This window comes from Arvicola amphibius, chromosome 12 (genome assembly GCF_903992535.2).
Source record: "Arvicola amphibius chromosome 12, mArvAmp1.2, whole genome shotgun sequence".
NCBI lineage: Eukaryota > Metazoa > Chordata > Mammalia > Rodentia > Cricetidae > Arvicola > Arvicola amphibius.
The window spans coordinates 139,094,648-139,115,878 of record NC_052058.2 but is presented as its reverse complement, the minus strand read 5'-3'; the positions used below and the strand labels follow the sequence as shown (position 1 = coordinate 139,115,878).

The following is a 21,231-nucleotide window of genomic DNA, read 5'->3' as shown; positions in this document are numbered from 1 at the left end:
TAAGCACAGTCTTCGCTCAGATGTGATTTCCTTCTTCCCTGTCCATGGAAGGATGTGGCTGAGGGGATATTAGGGGTTGGGAAGCATATTATGAACACCTGTGGGCTAAAGCCCTTCCAGAAGTCTGACCAAAGGAGAAGGACAGATTGACGCTATCTATGCCAACTAAGAAGTGGTTTTAACTCATCCTGACAAGACAATGTCTCTTTGTTTTGGGGACTGTACCCCATGTAGCTACCTATAACCAGCCCAACCTACTGGTACCACTATGTTATAGGAACAGAGGAAAGGATTGTACCTGATGGATATATTAATAGGTCACAGGATGTACATGAGACATAAATAGGACCACTCAAGTCCTTTTAGGAAGTCTGGTGTAATGGGCCCACGGGTACCAAAAAATGCAGATGCAACTGTCAGGTTTCATGTATTAGCCCATTTTCTGTGACCATAACAAAATACCCCAAAGCTGCGTATCTTATAAAAAAAAAAAAATAGGTCTTAAGGTTAGAGGGCATGACACTAGTACTGGCTCTCCTCTGATAAGGAGTTCATTAAAAATGAAATCATAATGGCAGAAATGCACGTAAAGAGAAATCGATGACTTGATGAAGCGTAAGTCCAGAGCAAGACCAGAGTGTCACGAGAATTCCTCCTCATGACCTGGCCACCACTAGGTCCCGCCTCTTGAAAGTTCACCACAAATACTGAAACACAGGGAACTCTTGGGGGTATGAACCCAGAGAATTAAAACTCTATCTTTGCTGCCATCGGGGGAGATCTACCTGAGAATAAAGCCAACACAGAGGGAAACAGGGGCAGAGATGGTGAGCAGACACTGTATTTACAGCACTTTAAACCTGGGTCCATACACAGTGCTTCCTAACAAAATTTTAGCTTTCCAGTCCTCTCTCTTCAGAAAGCTCCTTCATGCTTATCCAGGGACAGTAGCAACCATGATTTTACAGATGGAATCAGCTGAACACTTGAGAAAGCAAGATCAGGGAAGGGGTGTCACGTGGATGGCATGGTGCCAGGCGTGCGGATGGCATCTCCACGTCCGTATGGAGCAGCATGCAGTGGGAGCACCCACAGGCCCTCTGTGCACAGCACCTCCAGCTGTGGAAGGAAGCTGTCACTCAGCCATGCACACTTGAGACAGCCGCATGGGACAAGAGTCTTGCTCGTACATACAGGTGTCCCGCTAGGAGCCCCTCAATCAGAAATCTAATTTGCACAGTTACAATTTTGTGTGAAAAATAAAAACGAACCAACCGACAAGCACACTCGAAACAGCTGGTTTACATCGTGCCAGAAGCTTCTCCCCTCCATGGGAAGACTCCAGATTTCTTTTAAATGGTAAGCTCATGTACTTAATTTAAAATTTGGTTCACTTCACAAAAATCTCACTTTATAAACAACTTTTTGGTAACAAGTATTATGGAAAACATTGCAACCCTGTAGAACACCCCCCCACACACACACACACAGACAACTCACACATACTCCCCACAAAAGCCTTACAGTGGAGCCTTGTCAGAAGGTTATTATAAAGCATTTTATTTTATCTGGCATCCAGAAATGATGTGTAGCCGTCTGGAACATGGGCCAACGGCTGCCGGCCATGGCCAGCTGTGAGAAAACAGTAGAAGGACAGTTGTGAATCTCAGAAGCCCCCAGAGTGAAGCAAGTGGCAGGACGCCACCGGTCACAAGCTGGTCAGATCACTGGAAGAGAATGCACAGGGCACTGTCCCTGGCAGCCTCTTGCCGTGCTGCGTTCCCACTGTGACTTGAACAGTTCCTGTCTCCCGTACTCTTTCAAACTATGCTCCCTTTTGGGGTAGTTAGTGGTGTATTAAGACTCCAAGTAACCGCTCTTTAATATGCTCCAAGCTGGACCGTCTTCAAGAAGTTTCTACTGTCCGCACTAGAATCAGGGAAAAAAGCCATGGGAAAGGAAAACAGAAATCCAGGCAGGGCCTCCAACTTCGTTCGCTCTGGCTGCAGCTCCCAGTACTTTCCCAACAAGGCGATCCAGAGTGTGGTCGCTAGAGGAGTCTGACCCAACCTCTGGAGAGGCCAGTCTTGGGGACGTGAGGACATGCTCACTCACCTGGGCACACCCTGAAAACATGATGTCCTGCTCAGCTAAGGTAAGGAAGCAGGACTAGATTTACCAGCACCAATTCCCTGTTCTTATTTCTTCCTAAGTCACAGTGTCCCCAAAGTCAGCAACTCTCTAGTCCTCGTGGCAAACAGGGCAATTTGCTTGTGGTGGGGACCTGTCTCAACATCGATGCCCCAAGAAAAGCTGTTTTCAATTACCAGCTCCAGCTCCTACTGTGGCTGGGATCTGCATGCCAACAGAATGTCCCTGCTGACACTCTTCCCCACCATAGCCCCCTTAAAACCGTTTGTGACACTAATCAGCCCTATCTTGAAGCCTCTAAAAACTCTTAAGTTTATTCATGAGTATGTACTTAAGCCAGGACTTAGACTGACCCCAGGGTCCATGCCACTTCCCTGATTGCCACAGAACCTGCCCAGCCTCCCATACCCAGTACCTATTCACAGTGGAAGTGCAAAGTGTTGGAAGTCACAAGGAGGCAGGCGTGTAGGTAAAATATAAAGATAAATGTGACAGAGCCATGCCTCTCTGGAACCATTTTATAATATATGTAATATAGAAAGAACTCAAATTTAAACACTAAAATATCACACAATCCAACCAACAAATGGGTCACTGATTGAACAGACACATTTGAAGGGAAGAAGTATAAATAAACATCAAATGAAAATGTGCTCAAAATTTTTATATGAACCACAACAACATTGATATTCCTATATGATTGCAGTCAGAATGGTCGTATCAGTAAAACAAAAATAAACAAAAAAGGCAGGTGTTGTCAAGGACTCTGGGGAAAGAATGTTATTCCCTGCTGGTGGCAATATAAGCTAGAACAGCCACTGTAGGTAAAGAAGTCCTTCAAAGTTTAAAACTAGAACTGCCATACGTTCTAGCTGGACATGCAAAAGAACCAGTTGCCTACAACAGACATCCCTGAACAACCATGTTTACTGTAGCACTAGTCAACACAGCCAAGATGTGATGTGGTGCATGTGACCTGGATATGGTGCCCACTGGTGCGTGAATGGATGAAGAGAATGTGGTACTTACATGCAGTGGGTATGATATGATATTGTTATATCATAAAGAACATCATGCCATCAACAGATGACATGGGAGATAATCGCATGCTAAATGAGGTAAACCAGATCATTAGGATAAATATTGATTTTTTTTCTTATATATGAAATCCTGGGTTATGGGGAGAATATGAAAGGAAATTGTTAGAAGTATGGTATGGGGAAGTGGGGAGGAAAGGGAGAGAAATTTAAGAGCTAATGTCACCAAGATGTGTTATATGCATACATGCAAGTGTCATTATGAAACCCTTTTCCAACTCAATTGATATGTGTTAATAAGAGCCACAGATTGGCACTGCTCTCAGCCCTGCTCAGAGATCTCACTGCAGCGGGCAGCAGGTAATGCAGAGACTTGTAACTGGTCAAAGTGCTGAGGACAAGCGAGCACTTCGTGTTTAGCCCTGGGGTGGGTATGGCACCACCAGTTCACTCATAAACAACTGAGCTTGCACAAACACAATCAGACTCACCAGCGCTCCAGCATGCATGAAGAAGAGACTCATGAGGGTCCACCCCTAACCGATAAGAAGTTAGTGGGTCCTGGGGGAGGTAGAGCCATGTTTTTCCTCACTGGTGTAGCCACTGGCATGTCGCTCATGCTTCAGTAAATACCCCAACACCAAGCTCAAGCGAACAACCTTAATTATATCAGTGAATCATTTCCTAAGAAATATGAAAAGGGGAGGGGATTTGCTGGTAGTTAGAGGGAGAGGAGGAGGTAGAAAGGAAAGAAGAAGGGTTCAGAGAGAATGGGGGGTGGAAAGAGAGTAATGGAGGGTAGCAGGATCAAAATACATTTTATATATATGAAATTGTCAAAGAGTAAAATTTAAAAGTTGGTGCATGTGTGTGCATATATACATACATACTAGTGAGAATGATGAGGGTGTTATGATTGCATGTGCGCATGCGCACACACACACACACACACACACACACACACACAAGAATGACGGAGGAGAGGTGTTGCCACAGGAGAAAGAAGAAAGATTGAGGGTAAATGACTCCCTAGCAAGAGACAGCGTGGCCCTCACGGATAAACAGATGTGGTGGCTAGGCTGCCTGTCCACTGCTGGAACACACATGTTTATACTGAAGGAGGCAGTTTTTCAAACTCAGAGGCAGACCAACCAGGCCCCTGACAGAAATTGATGGAGAGCTGGGCCTTAGTGAGCCCTGAGTGCTCAACTCTGACAGGATGATTAACTGCCTTCCAAAAAGGAAACCCATGGGCCAAACGTGACTCAAATGGCATCCTGGAGGACAGGCCAGGCCCAGAGTCCCGTGGATGGTCATCCCCCCCCCACACACACAGAGAGGTGAAGGGGGTGGAGACACCCCAGATACAGTCAGAAAAGCAGCAACCAGCCTTGGTCGTGGTGGGGCAACCGTTAGTTTTTTAGGAATAAGTTGAAGTTCTATAAACACTGAGGTAAACAACAGCCATGAAGGCCAAGGAAGCACACACGCCCTAAGGGGGTGCTGACAGGAACCCACTTCATAAGCCCTGCCTCCAAGTAAAGCTTATTTTCTTAGACAGGAAAATCCATCTTCCAAGCATCACTAGGCACAGCCAGGGCATGAGGTGCCTCCAAGGCAGATAAAGAAGAGCCCTATGTCCCTTTCCAGCAGGGTCCGGGATCCAGCCACACCACGGCCAGGGATCCAGACCACCAGTGATGACTGGCATTTTCTGCTCCACTGAGCAGGAACCCTTAGCTTTACTGAGCTTCCCTCCTGCGGTTCATTGTCCAGCCCTGTTCAGACCCAGGGACAGGGATTTGATCTCCCATTTACCGATGGGTTGAGAAAGGTAGGGCTCCTTCAGCCCGGAGCAGTTGGTGCATCTCCACCTGGGTTCCAACCAGTGAATTCCCTGTCTGGTTGTGCACAAGGAACTGCCCGTTGCTTAGGAAGAGAAGGCTGAGCACAATGAAGCCACTGCATCTGCAGCTGGAGATCGCCCAACGAAACTGGGCAGCAGCTGTCCCGATGAGACTTTTTTTTTTTTTTCTGGGATTTTCCATGAGAAATTAGCGTACTCAGAAAACTAGACTACTTTGCAGGGGGGTGGGGGATGGCTATGCAACCAAAAGTCATTTTTTTTTTTAAAGTCTGCTACTCTTACTCCTGCCTCTAGTGGACTTTCTGGCCAGAGGCCTCCTGCTGGGAGGGAAGCCCTGCTACGCCCCTTTGCTTGGTCACACATTCTGTCTCCGGCTCTGTCTGTTCTCTCTCTTGAAGGGAACATGAATGCTGCTGATTCAAAAATCAGGCATCTCAAGGAGAGCTGGTAGGAGCATTGACTACCCCGACTACCGTCTGGAACTTACAAACTAGCATTCAGGCCATACATGCACCCAGCCACCCGGGCCAGACCTTCCGAGGGACTACAACCCTCCTCCAGCCTCAGAGAGGACCAGCTGCCAGGAGCGTCTGAGCCACCTGGACAGCTCCGGCCAGTGCGCACTTTAAATAATAAACCATGCATTCTTGATCCGTCTGCAGCGCCAGGCAGATTTTCCTATTTAAGCTGGAGGCCCTTCTCTGCTTTGAGTTACTAAAGTGGGATGGGTGTGAATTGCATAAGAGCCCAGAGGAGAACTGGGGAGAGATGGCATAGCTTCGTGCCCAGTTCCTCCATTTGGCAGAATGCTGTGTGGGAAAAAGGGTTCAGAGGCAGGCATCAAAATGGCATGACGTCCTGTTCGTCTTGTCTCAGTGCCAGGGCTTCAGCCTTTCTATCTCGGTGAAGTAATAGCCATGTTCAAGACGGAAGCATTTTGTTTGTCCTCCCGTGGTAGTACCCTGTTCTCATAGTAATAGGCTCAGCTGATAAGCGTGAAAGGAGAAAATGTTACTTTGTGCTGGCTGCAATGGCAATGTTTGGATTGGTGGCAGAAACCAGGAGATAGCTTTCTAGGTTGCAATAGACTTCCTAAAGTTAACAATGTCCTAATGTCCAGAACTCATGGGACTGGCGTCTTGCAGAAGGGAGACCCTGAGACATAGAGGACATCCTGGATTCCCCGCTGTGTCCTTCCCCAAGAGAGGTGGAAGGAAATTCAATTACAGAGGAGGACTGGCAGGTGATGCAGTGTGAGAAACATCATAGGCTTTGAAGATGGAGGAAGCAGAGAAGTGCCAAGAGCCTAGGATTGTGGTGGCCTCTGGAGCTGGATGAGGTGAGGAAATAGATTCCATTCCCAGATCATCCAGCGGGAACAAAGGCCTGCTGACATCCAGTGCAACTGATTTGAGATTTCTGACCTCCCAGACTGGAAGAGAATTATCTGTGTTGTTTTGGATGACGGAGTCTGTGATAATTTACTATAGCAGCCATAGAAAAGTAATACATGAGTGGCTGAGCTGCCTTCAAGTCAGGGTGCCGTGGATACAGTCAAGACAGGGAATGGCAGAAAAAGAAATGTGATGCTCAGAGCATGGCAGAGTGTCCAGAGTTTCCAGGACACCAAAGGAGGCTGTCAGGGTGGACTTGCTAAAAAGCAAACAGTATCTCACCTCTACATCCAAGAGTGATACAAAGATGAACCAAAAAGGTCATTCCACAGCCAAAGCCTGCCTTTAACACATCACATCCTGTTAAAGCAAGGATGACTTCTTAGTCAGATGATGGTACTATGTGCCTTTGATCCCAGCAGTCGGGAGGCAGAGGCAGGTGAATCTCTGTGAGTTCGAGACTAGCCTGGTCTACAGAGCAAGTTCCAAGGCAGTTCCAGTTATACAGAGAAACCCCATCTCAAAAAAATCAAAAAACCAAAATAAAAAACAAGAATGACTTCCTAAATTATCAAGTGACAGGGAACTTTTGTGCACTGACCTGCCAAAGTTTGAGGGACATTGCTAGGAAAGCATCATAGAGCAAAGAATAGAAGCAATGCAGAGTGTAGGCGGCTCAGCTTTTCCAGAAGAAAGAAAGTTACAAGGGAATCACAGCCACAGAGAGCACTACACTGAGATGGTTCCAGAAGGGATGGTACCAAACCTTCACAGGCCAGACAGCCTGCATGATTCATAAACCGTTCCAGAGCACTGAAGAAAAGGCCACATTTTTACAGAGCCAGTGTCAGGTTCATGTCCAAACTGAGAATGACACACAGACAAGCATATAGACAGACAGACAGACACACACACACACACATTTACTCACATACACAGACAAACATACACACAGTCATAAAGACCATCACATATAAATTATGGATGCCAAAGTTTTAGGTAAAACTTTAGCAAGCAGAATGCACCATCAACTGAAGGAAATAATCAACCAAAACCAAGCGGGATCTTCTTTTCCAGGAATTTAAGGTTGTATAATATTAGGAAACCACTGACATAACATATCATATTAATACATCTAAGAAGGAAAATCATATGCGTGTCTACATAATGCTAAAAAAGCCATTGGAAAATTCAATAGCCATGTCTAATTCTAACAATTACACGCTCACTGGCCAAGTCTGAGGTAGTGTGAGCATCACAGTAAATACATATAAATGAGTATTAATTGACTAAATGGAGTCAATAATCCCACACAGATATAAATACTTAAGTCAGGGAGAAGAGGAAGAAGTCCCCCCTTCCAGAAGGACAAGAGCTGAAAGGGTGAAAGATATGTGGGGCATCTGGGTCAGCCTTTCAAGTGTTTCATGGTAACAGTGCAAAGAAGAGAGACAGAGTCAGGGAGGAAAAGCTGATGCAGAGCAGGCTAGCTATATGATCTCTAAATTCCCCCCAAGCTCCTTGCTAATTGCATATGGAAAGACAATCATGGTCTTAACTTGACCTATGTTAACCTCAAAACACAAACTTTACTCCGTTCTAAATGTGGTCAGACTGCCTATGTCTACAGTGAGATTCACCCAGGAGAACACAGAACCTTCTCTGTTATTCTTTCCAAACCAACTGTGACGAAACACCAGACAAAAGTAAACCTACAGACGTCCTTGTGCTGGCTAGTCTTATGTCAGTTTGACACAAGCTAGGGTTAACTGAAAGGCGGGAACCTCGGTTGAGAAAATGCCTCCATAAGATCAGGTAAGCAAGTCTGCAGAGTATTTTCTTAATTAGTGATTGAAATGGGTGTGGGCCCAGCCCATTGTGGGTGACGCTGTGCCTGAGATGGTGGTCATGGGTTCAATAGGAAAGCAGGCTGAGCAAGCCATGAGGAACAAGTCAGTAAGCAGCACCCTTCCATGGCTTCTGCATCAGCTCCTGCCTCGGGTTCCTGCCCTGTTTGAGTTCCTGTTCTGACTGTCTCTGGTGATGTACAGTGCTATGGAAGTGTAAGTCAAACAAACCCTTTCCTCACCAACTTGGTTTTGGTCACGGTGTTTCATTACAGCACTAATAACCCTACCTGAGACAGTTCTACAAAACAGCAAGTCCATGTTAGCATTTTTGAGGAAGATTACATATATGTGTGTGTGTGTGTGTGTGTGTGTGTGTGTGTGTGTGTATTTTCCATATCTTCATGAAGATCAAATAAATACTAAGGAGCTGGCCCAGATTGGAGGGGACTGGGGAGATAAGACAAGCAAATGCAGAGTGGGCTTCTAAGCTGCACAGTGGGACTGGCAAGCCGGCATGGTGATTAAAAGTCACGGTGATTAGGCCTGATGACTTGTGTGAAACCTGTGGAGCCCACTAACAAAAACTAACTCCTAAAAGCTACAGTAATGAATCTGCTAGTAGAGGTGGAGCTGGGAGAGCCTTTCTTGCAGTGCTGGGGACCTTCCACTGCTTCCCGAGACCACTTATCCCATCTAGTGATCTTCTCTACCCCAATCTCCATCTCAGGATCAGCTTTACTGAATTCCTGCCTTCCTCACAGGGAGAAGCAACTATGTGTTTTCATTGTACTTTCTACTTGACCAAAGTACAACATCAAGTCTTGTGACATCCGGCAACTTTAGCCAAGTAAAAATGTGGAGGAAATTATCTCCTATGGCTGAGGTGCTTGCTGAGTAAGCATGACCACCTGAATTTGATACCCAGGACTCATGCTAAAAAGCCAGGCATGATCGTGTTTTATTGATACTCATAGGAGACCTGCCCTTTTCTGGATGGAGATGGAAGACGAAGAGATTAGGTTGTAGAAGGGAGGAACGGGAGAGAAGGACTGGAAGGGGGAAGATGAGGGGTAAGCTGTGGCTGGGATGTAAATAAAAAAAGTCATACATAGTAGTGTGATCCCCAAGGCTCACTGGTCAACCAGCCTAGCCAAATCAGTGAGTCCCAAGTGCCAATGATAGATACTCCTTTTTTTAAAAAAAAAAAATCAAGGTAGATGGTTTCTGAGCAACGACACCTCTGACCTCCACAGACACATACACACACATGCACACAGACACACACATACACACAGTATTTCCCATCTTCTATAGGTAAGAAAAATAGCAAGGAATAAAAGCAATCAGCTGACTTGGCTCATGCTTCTCTATGCTGGAAGGTAGAGTCAGAGCACCCAAGGCTAGTCCAGCACTGTGTCCATTTCCAGGCCATGCAGGCAGGCAGCAGGCAGGAGGCAGAATCTACTTTACGATGGCCACCAGACTCTGAATCCAGTCATAAAGTCTTGGGGGGTGGGTAATATCTAAGAATAATCATTTTATACAGGGATAAAATTAGGCTTTAATTTTACTCTTCCCAATGAGTTAGGAATAAGCATCTTCTTCCACCCAAATACCGCAAGAGAATAAAAGATTTCCTTGGTCATTCATCTGAAAGAGACTTACAATGAGATAGAGTGACCTAAATGGACAGATGCTTCATGTAAACCAAACAGCAGGATCAGACTGTCTCAATGTTTGTGTGAATTAGGCTCAGGGGATAACAGCCCATGCAGGACTAATGACCAAGCTCCTTATCATATAAAACGTGCCACCTGATGCCTGAGTAGACATCCCTCTACAGCACCTTCTATCCCCCCAGCAGGGTGGTGGAGGCGCAATGGGATGCTGATACAGATTCCCAGTCGCGAGCCAGGACTGCTGCATTCCCACTGTTAGCTCACATCAGCTCCAGATCCCTCCAGATAGGCCACAGAACATCCTAAGTCCCTAGGACTAGACTATCCCTGCTCCCAAACATCCCGTCACTGCAGATGATAAAGATGCTTGGGAGCCCTTTCATGGTGTCCTAGGAACCCGGACAGTGTGTTCTTCAGCACTGACCAGAAGCTGGAAGGACTAAAGATCTTGAAACGAAGGGATTTCCAAGCCCCAGAGACATCTACACAGCATGGAGGAGAAGGCCTCATTTACACCTAAGACGAGCCACAATGCATAAAATCTGACTTTCAAATGAATGAGCTCATGAGACATTTCTTAGACACCTAATATCAAATGGCTGCAATGAGAAGCAAACTACTTATGAATTATTGCTTGACAATGGCAAAGATACAAAAATATTTTTAAAGTTGTTTTAAAATTTTTTTGGTTTTTCGAGACAGGGTTTCTCTGTGGCTTTGGAGCCTGTCCTGGAACTAGCTCTTGTAGACCAGGCTGGTCTCGAACTCACAGAAATCTGCCTGCCTCTGCCTCCCGAGTGCTGGGATTAAAGGCGTGTGCCACCACCGCCTGGCTAAGTTGTTTTAATTTTTAAGTCCTTTTATGGCCTGAATATCTCTGTACCCCAACTCACTGAAGGAAATTATTAGGAGGTAGGGCCTTTGGGGGTGATCGGATAATGAGTGGAGGAGCCCTCCCAAGAGAGATAAGTGCTCTGGTAAGAAGGCTCCAGTGACTTCTCTTGCCCTGTCCCCAGTGCGAGGACAAGGCAGCAAGGCCCCCTCTCTGAGAAGATCCATCACCAGACAGTCACAAAGCCCCATCTCCAAAACAGCCCATCACCCTGTCATTGAATCTGCCAGTGCCTTGATCTTTGACTTTCCAGACAGAATTCCAAGAAATAAATGTCATTTCTATTGCTTATAAACCACGTAGATTATTGCATTTTTATAGCATTTAGAAAGGGCTAAAACAATACTTTAACCAAATGCAAAGCAAAGAAGGTGAAATTTTCATATTCAAGAAATGTACACCCCTGGGACAACAAGTGAATGATGTGTGATCTAAACAGTCCAGCAGCGGAAAGGCCCCAATAATGCCCAGACAGTGAGAAGCCACTGTTAACTTGTCCAATGGCAAGGACCAGTGGGAACACGTGACACCAGCCAGCAGCTGGAGAAACTCAAGAGGAGGCATCATCACATGATTAAGCTAAAGTTTGGCAAAGTGGGGTTTCTCTGTGTAACACTCCTGACTGGAACTCACCCTGTAGACCAGGCTGGCTTCAAACTCACAGAGATCTGCCTGTCTCTGCCTTCCAAGTGCTGGGATTAAAGGAGTGTGCCACCACTGCCTTTATATATATAATTTGAGACATACAGAATTGTTAAAATCAAAACCCTAAAGAAAGAAAGACTAAATAGAGTTTCGATTCAGTGAGGGAGAAATCTGCTGATCTAGGGAACCAATGGGAGAGAACTCTCCTGAACACAGAATATAAAGAAGACCAAGGGCATGAAAAGCAACTACCAAGCACGGAGGATGGAACAGCAAGAGCCACACATACCAGTTAGGGGTGCCCAGGGGAATCAGCACTTAGTAGGGGAGGCTCCGTTCAGTGCACACAAAGCCTGCTTGGGATGGACAAAAGTCACGAAACCTCACATCAAAAATCAAGACTTCAATGGAGATGACTACAGGAAACCTGCCCGAGACATGCTGTGGCACACGCACGCAGTAATAGTTTCATGCTCACCGAGAAAGACGGTATATTTACACATCACTAAAGTGAGACGGGCTGTTTGTAAGCAAAAGCAGCGCACAGAGAGTATCTTCAAAGTGTGAGGAGAAGCTCACACTCAACCTAGAACTCCATCTCCAGTGAAACCATCACTGAGAACAAAGACGAAATAAACAGAGTTTGGGTAAAGCAGACGAGTTGACCACACAAAAGAATGCTGTCTAAGAAGAGAGACAGAGAAGTGAGCACTGAGAAACAATAATACTGAACAGGTAAGCTGATTGCTAAACAAACAAACAAACAAACAAACCAAACAATGCCAACTGCACAAATGATGACAACTGAGAGAAAATAAAAATAAAAAATAAAACAGAAAAGCAAAGATAAGAGGTTTGAAGAGGTTTGTGTTATAAACAAAAGCTATTTGATGATCTGATGCTCTTAGAAAATCAGTGTATGTGTGCATATGTGTGTGTGCACGTGTGTGTGTGCACATGCATGTGTGCACATGTGTGTGCACGTGTGTGCGTGTGTGCACATGTGTGTGCGCATGCATGAGTGCATGTTGTGTGAACATGCGTGTGTGCACGTGTGTGTGTGCATGTTATGTAAAGGTAACAACAAGTGGAAGGGAAAGGAGGAATAAAGCAAAACTGGTTAAAGCAATGAAGGGGGCATGGGATGTGGCAGCACCTACAAGCAGGGGAACAGCATAGTATAAAAAATAGAAAACAAAGCAACACGAGATGGCATAAAAATCCAATTGTATCACTAACATCACAAATACAAAAATAATTCCCCTGCCACTGAAGAAAATAAGTCCTAAGTTGGGATTTGTTCTCAATTCAGATATTTCTTTAGGGTGTTGTTGAGATAGGCTCTCAGCTACTCTTCCGGGGAGCTGGGGTTGTTGCACCAGAGCTCCTGCCCCAGGCGAGCACTCTTCCAACTGCACCACCTCCATAAGGAGGTGCCTATTACTCTTTCTCATTTTAATTTTTTAAAGGTTTATTTATTTTATATGTATGAGTGTTTTATGTGAATGTAGGTCTGTGCACCACAGGTGTCTCTGGTGCCCACTGAGGTCATTAGAGGGCATCTGACCTTCTGGAACTGCTGTGAGCCATCATGTGGTTCCCTCTGCAAGAGCAAAAAGTGTTCTTCATTGCTAAGCCCTCTCCCCAGGATCGAGATACATATTACTTTTAAGAAACATGCAAAACATCCTAAAAAAAGATTAAAAATAAAACAAAAGAAAGAGAAATAGCAAGCAATCATAAAATAAAATAAAAGTCAGCAATGTTAGATGAAAACACCAATAGAAGGTCAAAAGCCTAACCTGGGATAAAAATGGATTGTTAACATGATGATGAAAGAATTGGTTTTTTAAATCTCCAATTAATTGGTCAGGAATATAGCTTCAAAACTGGTATGTATGAAATAATACTATGTGACAATGTATAAAGTAAAAGTTGGTAAAAATTAAAAGGTGTGATTAGTTGATCACAGTATATTGTAAGATTTTATATGTATCTCTAAAACAAATAAGCCAAGCAGGCCTAAAGAATGCAAACATGGATGATCCCACCATCATAACCTGAACTAATAAATGCTGCTTACAAAAGTTAGGAATTATACATTTTAATTTTTAATTTACAGACACACACACACACACAATACACACACACACACACACACACACACACACACGGCAACCCACATTTATTAAAACCAAAATGCCAAGGCTGGAAAAATGGCTCAGGTGGTAAAGATACAAGCTACCAAGCCTGAAAACCCAAGTTTGAACCGCAAGACGCACATGAATGGAAGGAAAGAATCAATACCCCTAGTTTGTCCTCTGACTTCTACATACATGTCACGGCACATGTACCCGTACAAATGGTTTTTTAAAAGCCTAATTTCGAAACTAAAATTCAAATCTCAACCATGACCAAAGAATCCGTGTTATATGAAATGTAGTATGACCGAGAAGACCATAAAAAACCCAAACCTCCAGAAGACAAGTGCAAACTTGAACAAAATGTAAAGGCAAACCAAAGTAGAAGGTCTCAGAAAATGGGAACTGTAGAAAGAGTCTGGGCAGTCAATACAGGAAAAGGAAGAACAGCAAAGGAGACAGAGGGAAGACCTACCCCATGCTATGCTGAGTAGCCTGCAGTCCTTGAAACCTACAGGGCCAAAGGACAGAATGAGGGCAACAAACTGGCTGCTACTCGTGGGGAAGACTGTATGTAAATTCTGCCCAATCTCCATGTTGTCCCTACGCGGAACAACATGTAGCAAAGCGTGGAAAGCCTAAAGGAGGTGTGTATGAGAAGTCACGTGGGAACTTATTATTTCACAGACCAATCAAAACCATAACTAGAAGGTCATGGAATATATGTGATAGAAATGAGTAGAGGGAAAACAGTTTAAGAAAGGAAGAGGGTGGGGTCAGTGGAGAGGAGGGGATTGGGTGGGGTTAACAATACTGAAGATGAACTGAGAGGTGGTGGCACATGCTTTTAACCCCAGCACACAAAGGCAGGCAGATCTCTGTGAGTTCGAGGCCAGCCTGGTCTTCAGAATGAGTTCCAGGCCTGGCTCCATAGCTACTCGGAAACCCTGTCTCGAAAAACAACACAAAACAAACAAACAAAATTAAAACAAAAGTAAAGATGTACTAAAAAGCCTATAGAAACCCACTAGTTAGTAAGTTAATTTCAAAATATAATTTTTTAAAAAAGGAATTTGAATGAAGGTACTCTTCATGGATACACAGTCTACTCCCAGAAGATATGGGCTATTAAATAAAAATTGCAGTGTCAGGCATGATATGCCTCCCTATGAGTTACTGGTCAAAGAAACTCTGAGATCTTCAAAACAATACAGGTCGTTGCTATTGCTCTTGGTCACCCACTGTAACTACCTGGTAAGATCTTATTGCTGAAAACACCACAAACGTTGGCTGTAGGGCATAGAGAAATCAACCTCAAATCAGTCGGGAAACTTCCTCCCTACGAGCCATCTCTCACAGTGCCAGAAGGTTCTATTCTGTTCAGGCTGCTGGAGAGGAAAGACATCAATGGTGTTACCCAGTGCTGGACCCTACACACTACAATACTCACCTACCAAGTATGACGTACCCATGGATACACCAGTAGCATGAGTATTATGGGGTAACAAACTGCTTTCTGACTAGCTCTGAGGCCTGCTCCATTGAAGGGAATTCATGCCTGATAACTGTAAACCTGGACAGAAAAATATGGCTACAAAGATCAGAGGCCCTAGAGTGGAAACTACTATTATTGTCTTGCTAAATGGTCATTACAACAAATTGCCTTCAAATTACGTTTATATTCACAGACCCTGACTGATCTCAGTTAGAGAAGCTTCTTTCTGTAGTCAATGCAAATTTGAGTCACTACACTGGCTCATGATTGATCAAAATACTGAGAATAAGTGACTCAGCACTACATGGGACATCTTTATCACACTGTCACCAAGGCTCAGGGAGCATCGTGAGAAAGCAAGCAGAGAAAACGGTAAGAGGCAAGGATTGGGGAGGGGTTCTTTCTTCTGGATATGACGTGGTGATTAAACTCATGAATTCAAAGGGCCTGTGGTTATCTATATCAGATCAAGCTGGCCAGACTTGTAACACAGGCTGGGGAGAAACTCATGAGGTCCCGCCCCTTACTGAGGCACTACTATTGGGAGCAAATGGCTACTGGCAGAGAGAGACTTGTTCTTCTTTGGTAGTGGAAGGACTGTGGCCACTGGTGAATTATCCATGCTTCATTGGATAGCCCCACACCCATGTACACATGGGCAGTACTAATTGAACTTAGTTGGTGCTGCACAGGACAAATGGACAGATGGCTTGGCAATTGAAAGCACTGGCTGCTATCCCAGAGGACCTTAGCTTAATTCCTAGCGCCCACATGGCAGGGGCCGTAACTCCAATGACTGTCTGTAACTCCGATTTCAAGAGATCTGATACTCTCTGCTGGCCCTCACAGGCACCAGGCATGTATGCGGTGCACAGACACATGTGTAAGCAAAACACCCATGCACATAAAATACATTTCAAGTTGTGTTTAAGAAGGACTGTTGTTTGAGCCAAACTGTCATCATCCTCATGAATTCAGCTGTGCCCGCTGGCAAGCGGTCATCACAACCAGGCTTGTTCACTGCTGACTTTCTGTCATAGAAAGGGGCAGGGAGGGTCACTGGTACCTCCCGGAAGTATCAGACACTTCTCCCAGGCAGATATATGTAATTCTGCTCTAATTGCATGTGGCCTACAGGAGACTGGGAAGGACTATGAAGCTATAGGAAAGCCATTATCCATGCTAGGTGAGAGCTTCCAGTAGCCCATTCTTCTGCTTACAACCCCCCACCCCAGCTCAGTAAGTAACCCTGATAAACACATTGGCTACCCAGGATGAAGTGAAATGAAATCAAACTTTGGTTCAAAAATTGAGGCTTTATCAGGCCAGGGTTGGGGTAGACATCACCTAGACAACCCTCTTACTAAAGAAAATTCTCTTGACAGTTGGTTATTTTAAAAACAAAGAAGGGGGGGACATGAAGTTGGGAAGCAAGTATGTGTTGGGGAGAAACAGGGAGAGTCAGGAGAGGGAAGTAGGGGTGGGTATGATCATATTTTATTGTATACATGTGTCACATTCTCAAAGAATAAATTTTTTAAAATTGTTTAAAGAACTAACCGAGGTTTGAGCTGCCACCCAAGATACAAATGTTGTAATCTGAGTCCAGTAAAACTGTTTCTAGTAAGACATTCTCCAGAGGAACAGAACCCGATGTCTCCACAATACAGTGTTTACAACATCCAGAGCACAATCCAAAATCAGTTGACATGCCAAGAATCAGGAGCATGTGACCTACTTTCAAGAGAAAAGACAAAAGAGACAAAACCAAATGTCCCAGATGTTAGAGTAGCTCATAGGAACATTAAAGTAACAATTATCACCATGCTCAAGGATTGGAAGGAAAATATGCTCATGATGGGTAAAAAGATTTTAAAAATCTCAGCAGAGACACTGGGACTATGAAAAAGAACCCAGTAAAATGATCACATGAGCATACTCTCTAGACACTATGCGCAGAATTATAAATCATCTTCAAAAGTGGCCAAGACTGTATGTGTCATAAACTGAAAGGGTTATAAAAATGCCCTCTGGTCATTTGAGCTACTGTGTGATGCCGCCAGCAGTTCAAGTTCAAAAGATCCATCCTAAATGCATAACCACTATAATGCACTGTTTCTCTAAGGAGTAAATAAATAAAAAAGAAACAAACCCTACAGAAACTGGGGAACATTTAGCCCTGAACACTAAAAACAGTGCATGTCAAAAGCTGTCTACAACCAAAAATGTGTTGAACCAGAAAGGCATAGTCTTGAATATGTGAATTAAAATGACTCACATATGAATCCCAGCATCCAGAAAAGAGATAGAGGCAGGGATCATAAGTTCAAAGCCAGCCAGGGATACAGAGAAAGGTCCAGGTTGGCCTAGGCTATATAAGAAGACCTATCCCAGGAGGGAAAACAAAGAGATTTAAAAATATAAAAATTTAGTGAGTAGGTATTCTACTCAAGAAAGGAGCGAGAAAGCAACAGGATTATAAAAAATATTTTAAAAAAGAAGAAGGAGGAGGAAGAGGAGGAGGAGAAGAAGAAGGAGGGGGAGGGAAGAGGGGGAGGGGGAGGGGAGAGGGAGTGGGAGAGGGAGAGAGAGAGAGAGAGAGGCAGAGGGAGAGGGAGAAGGAGAGGGAGAAGGAGAGGGAGAAGGAGAAGAAGCAGCAGCAGCTCACCCAAGAGGACTAGATGGCAGGAAATAATCAAATTGAGAGCTAAAATCAACAAAATAGAAACAAAGAAGACAATATAAAGAATCAATGAGATAAAGAGTTGGTTCTTCCAGAAAATCAACAAAATAAGACAAACCTTTATCTAAACTAACCAAAAGATAGAGAATATTCAAATTAACAAAATCAGAAACAAAAAGGGGACATAACAACAGACATGGAGGAAATCCAGAGAATCATTAGGTCATACTTTGAAAACTTGTACTCCACAAAATTGGAAAACTTAAGCCACCTGATGGTTGCACATGCTTTTAATCCTAGCACTCAGGAGGCAGAGACAGGTGGATTTCTGTGACTTTGAGGCCAGTCTGGTCTACAAAAGCTAGTTCCAGCACAGGCTCCAAAGCTATAGAGAAACCCTATCACAAAAAAAGGAAAACATAAACAAAATGGAAAATTTTCTGGATAAATAACACTTAACAAAATTAAATCAAAACCAGATAAGCAAATTAAACAAACCTATAACTGATTAAGAAATAGAAACAGTCATCAAAAAATCTCTCAACCAAAAAAAGCCCAGGACCAGATGGTTTCAGTTCAGAATTCTACAAGATTTTCAGAGAATACCAATACTCCTCAAATCGTTCCACATGATAAAAACAGAAGGAACATTGTCAAACTTTTTTTATGAGGCTACAATTACCCTGATACCCAAATATCCAAATCACACTAAGATATTACTAAGAAAAGGAATTACAGACCCAATCTCACATTGGGTCTGTAACATTGATACAAACATTGATCTGAACATTGATACAAAAATACTCAATAAAAATAGTGGCAAATCAAATCCAAGAACACATCAGAAACATCATCCAACATAATCAAGTTGGCTTCATCCCAAAGATGTAGGGATGGTTTAACATACGAAAATCTGTCAATGAAATTCACCATATGAACAAACTGAAAAAAAAAACCCACATGATCATCTCATTAGATGCTGAAAAAGCCTTTGAAAAAACACAACATCTCTTCATGATAAAGGTCTTGGAGAGAGCAGGGATACAAGGAACATACCTAAACATAATAAAGGCAACATACAGCAAGCCGACAGCCAATCAGACTAAATGGAGAGAAACTCACAGAGATCCCACTGAAATCAGGAACAAGACAAGGTTGTCCACTCTCTTCATATCTATTCAATATAGTTCTTAAGGTCCTAGCTAGAGCAATAAGACAACAAAAGAAAATCAAGGGGCTACAAATTGGAAAAAAAAGAAGTCAACCTCTCACTATTTGCTGATGATATGATAGTTTATATAAGGGACCCCAAAAATTCTACCAAGGAACTTCTAAAATTTATAAACACCTTCAGTAATGTAGCAGCATACAAGATTAACTCAAAAAAATCAGTAGCCCTCTTTTACACAGATGATAAAGGGGCTGAGAAGGAAATCAGAGAAACATCACCCTTCACAATAACTACAAGTAGCATAAAATATCTTGGAGTAACTTTAACCAAACAAGTGGAAGACCTATATGATAAGAACTTTAAATCTTTGAAGAAAGAAAGTGAAGAAGACACCAGAAAGTGGAAAGACATCACATGCTCTTGGGTAGGAAGAATTAATATAGTAAAAATGGCAATCTTACCAAAAGCAATCTACAGAATCAATGCAATACTCATCAAAATCCCAGAAAAAATCTTCACAGACCTTGAAAGAATGGTACTAAACTTCATATGGAAAAGAAAAAAAACCCAGGATAGCCAAAACAATCCTGTTCAATAAAGGAACTTCTGGAGGCATCACAATCCCTGACTTCAAACTCTATTACAGAGCTACAGTACTGAAAACAGCATGGTATTGGCACAAAAACAGACAGGAAGACCAATGGAACTGAATCGAAGACCCGGATATTAATCCACACACTTTCAAACACCTGATTTTTGACAAAGAAACAAGAAATTTAACGGGAAAAAAAGCATATTCAACAAATGGTGCTGACATAACTGGATATCAACCTGTAGAAGAATAAAAATAGATCCATATCTATTACCATGCATAAAACTCAAGTCCAAATGGATCATAGACCTCAACATAAAGCCAACCACACTGAACCTCACAGAAGAAAAAGAGGGAAGTATACTTGAATGCACTGGCACAGGAGAGCACTTCCTAAATATAACCCCAGTAGCACAGACACTGAGAGAAACAAATAATAAATGAAACCCCCAGAAACTGAAAAGCTTATGTAAAGCAAAGGACACAATCATCAAGACAAAACGGCAGCCTACAGAATGGGAAAAGATCTTCACTAACCCCACAACAGATAGAGGGCCAATCTCCAAAATATACAAAGAACTCAAGAAACTGGTCATCAAAAGAACACATAATCCAAAAAAAAGTGGTGTACAGACCTAAACAGAGAACTCTCGACAGAGGAATCTAAAATGAAGGAAAGACACTTAAGAAAATGCTCAACATCTTTAGTCATCAGAAAAATGCAAATCAAAACAACTCTGAGATTCCATCTTACACCTGTAAGAATGGACAAGATCAAAAACATTGATGACTACTTGTGCTGGAGAGGATGTGGGGTAAAGGGAACACTCCTCCATTGCTGGTGGAAGTGCAAGCTGGTACAGCCCCTTTGGATATCCGTATGGCGATTTCTCAGAAAATTAGGAAACAACCTTCTTCAAGACCCAGCAATCCCACTTTTGGGTATATGCCCAAAGGATGCTCAATTGTACCACAAGGGCATGTGCTCAACTATGTTCACAGCAGCATTGTTTGTCATAGCCAGAACCTGGAAGCAACCTAAATGCCCTCAACCAAAGAATGGATAAGGAAAATGTGGTACATTTACACAATGGAATACTATACAGCAGAAAATATAACGACATCTTGAAATTTGCAGGCAAATGGATGGATCTAGAAAACATATTGAGTGAGGTAACCCAGACTCAGAAAGACAAATATCATTATGTACTCACTCATGAGAGGCTTTTAAACATAAAGCAAGGAAAAACCAGACTACAAATCCAATCCCAGAGAAGCTAGACAACAATGAGGACCCTAAGAGAGAAATATGTGGATCTAATCTACATGCGAAGTAGAAAAGAAAAGATCTCCTGAGTAAATTGGGAGCATGGGGACCATGGGAGAGGGTAGAAGGCGAGGGGAGAGAAAAGGAGGGGAGTAGAGAAAAATATATAGCTGTACAAAAACAATTAAAAAAAATGAACAATGGGAGGAAGTGTGGAGGAATGAGGGAAAGATGGTTCAGTAGTGAGAACAAGTATAAAGACCAAAGTTGGGATGCAGCGCCCACATGACATGTCAGACATCCTGTACACTCCAACAACCCCAAGTCCAGCGGTGAGGGAGACACAGGGCTTGCTGGCTTCCAGGCT

General features: G+C 43.4%; 1 protein-coding gene across 2 annotated transcripts in view; it reads right to left on the bottom strand.

Annotated features, from left to right (window-relative positions):
- Positions 1-21,231, bottom strand: part of Adamts17 (ADAM metallopeptidase with thrombospondin type 1 motif 17) — a 314,297-nt gene that overhangs the window by 273,368 nt on the left and 19,698 nt on the right. The window contains exon 4 of one of the 2 annotated variants that reach the window (XM_038314049.1): positions 18,998-19,000. The exons of the other annotated variant lie outside the window; for it this stretch is intronic. Within the exon in view, the coding sequence (XP_038169977.1) occupies positions 18,998-19,000 (3 nt within the window). The remainder of the gene's footprint in view (positions 1-18,997; positions 19,001-21,231) is intronic. 2 annotated transcript variants of the gene reach the window in all.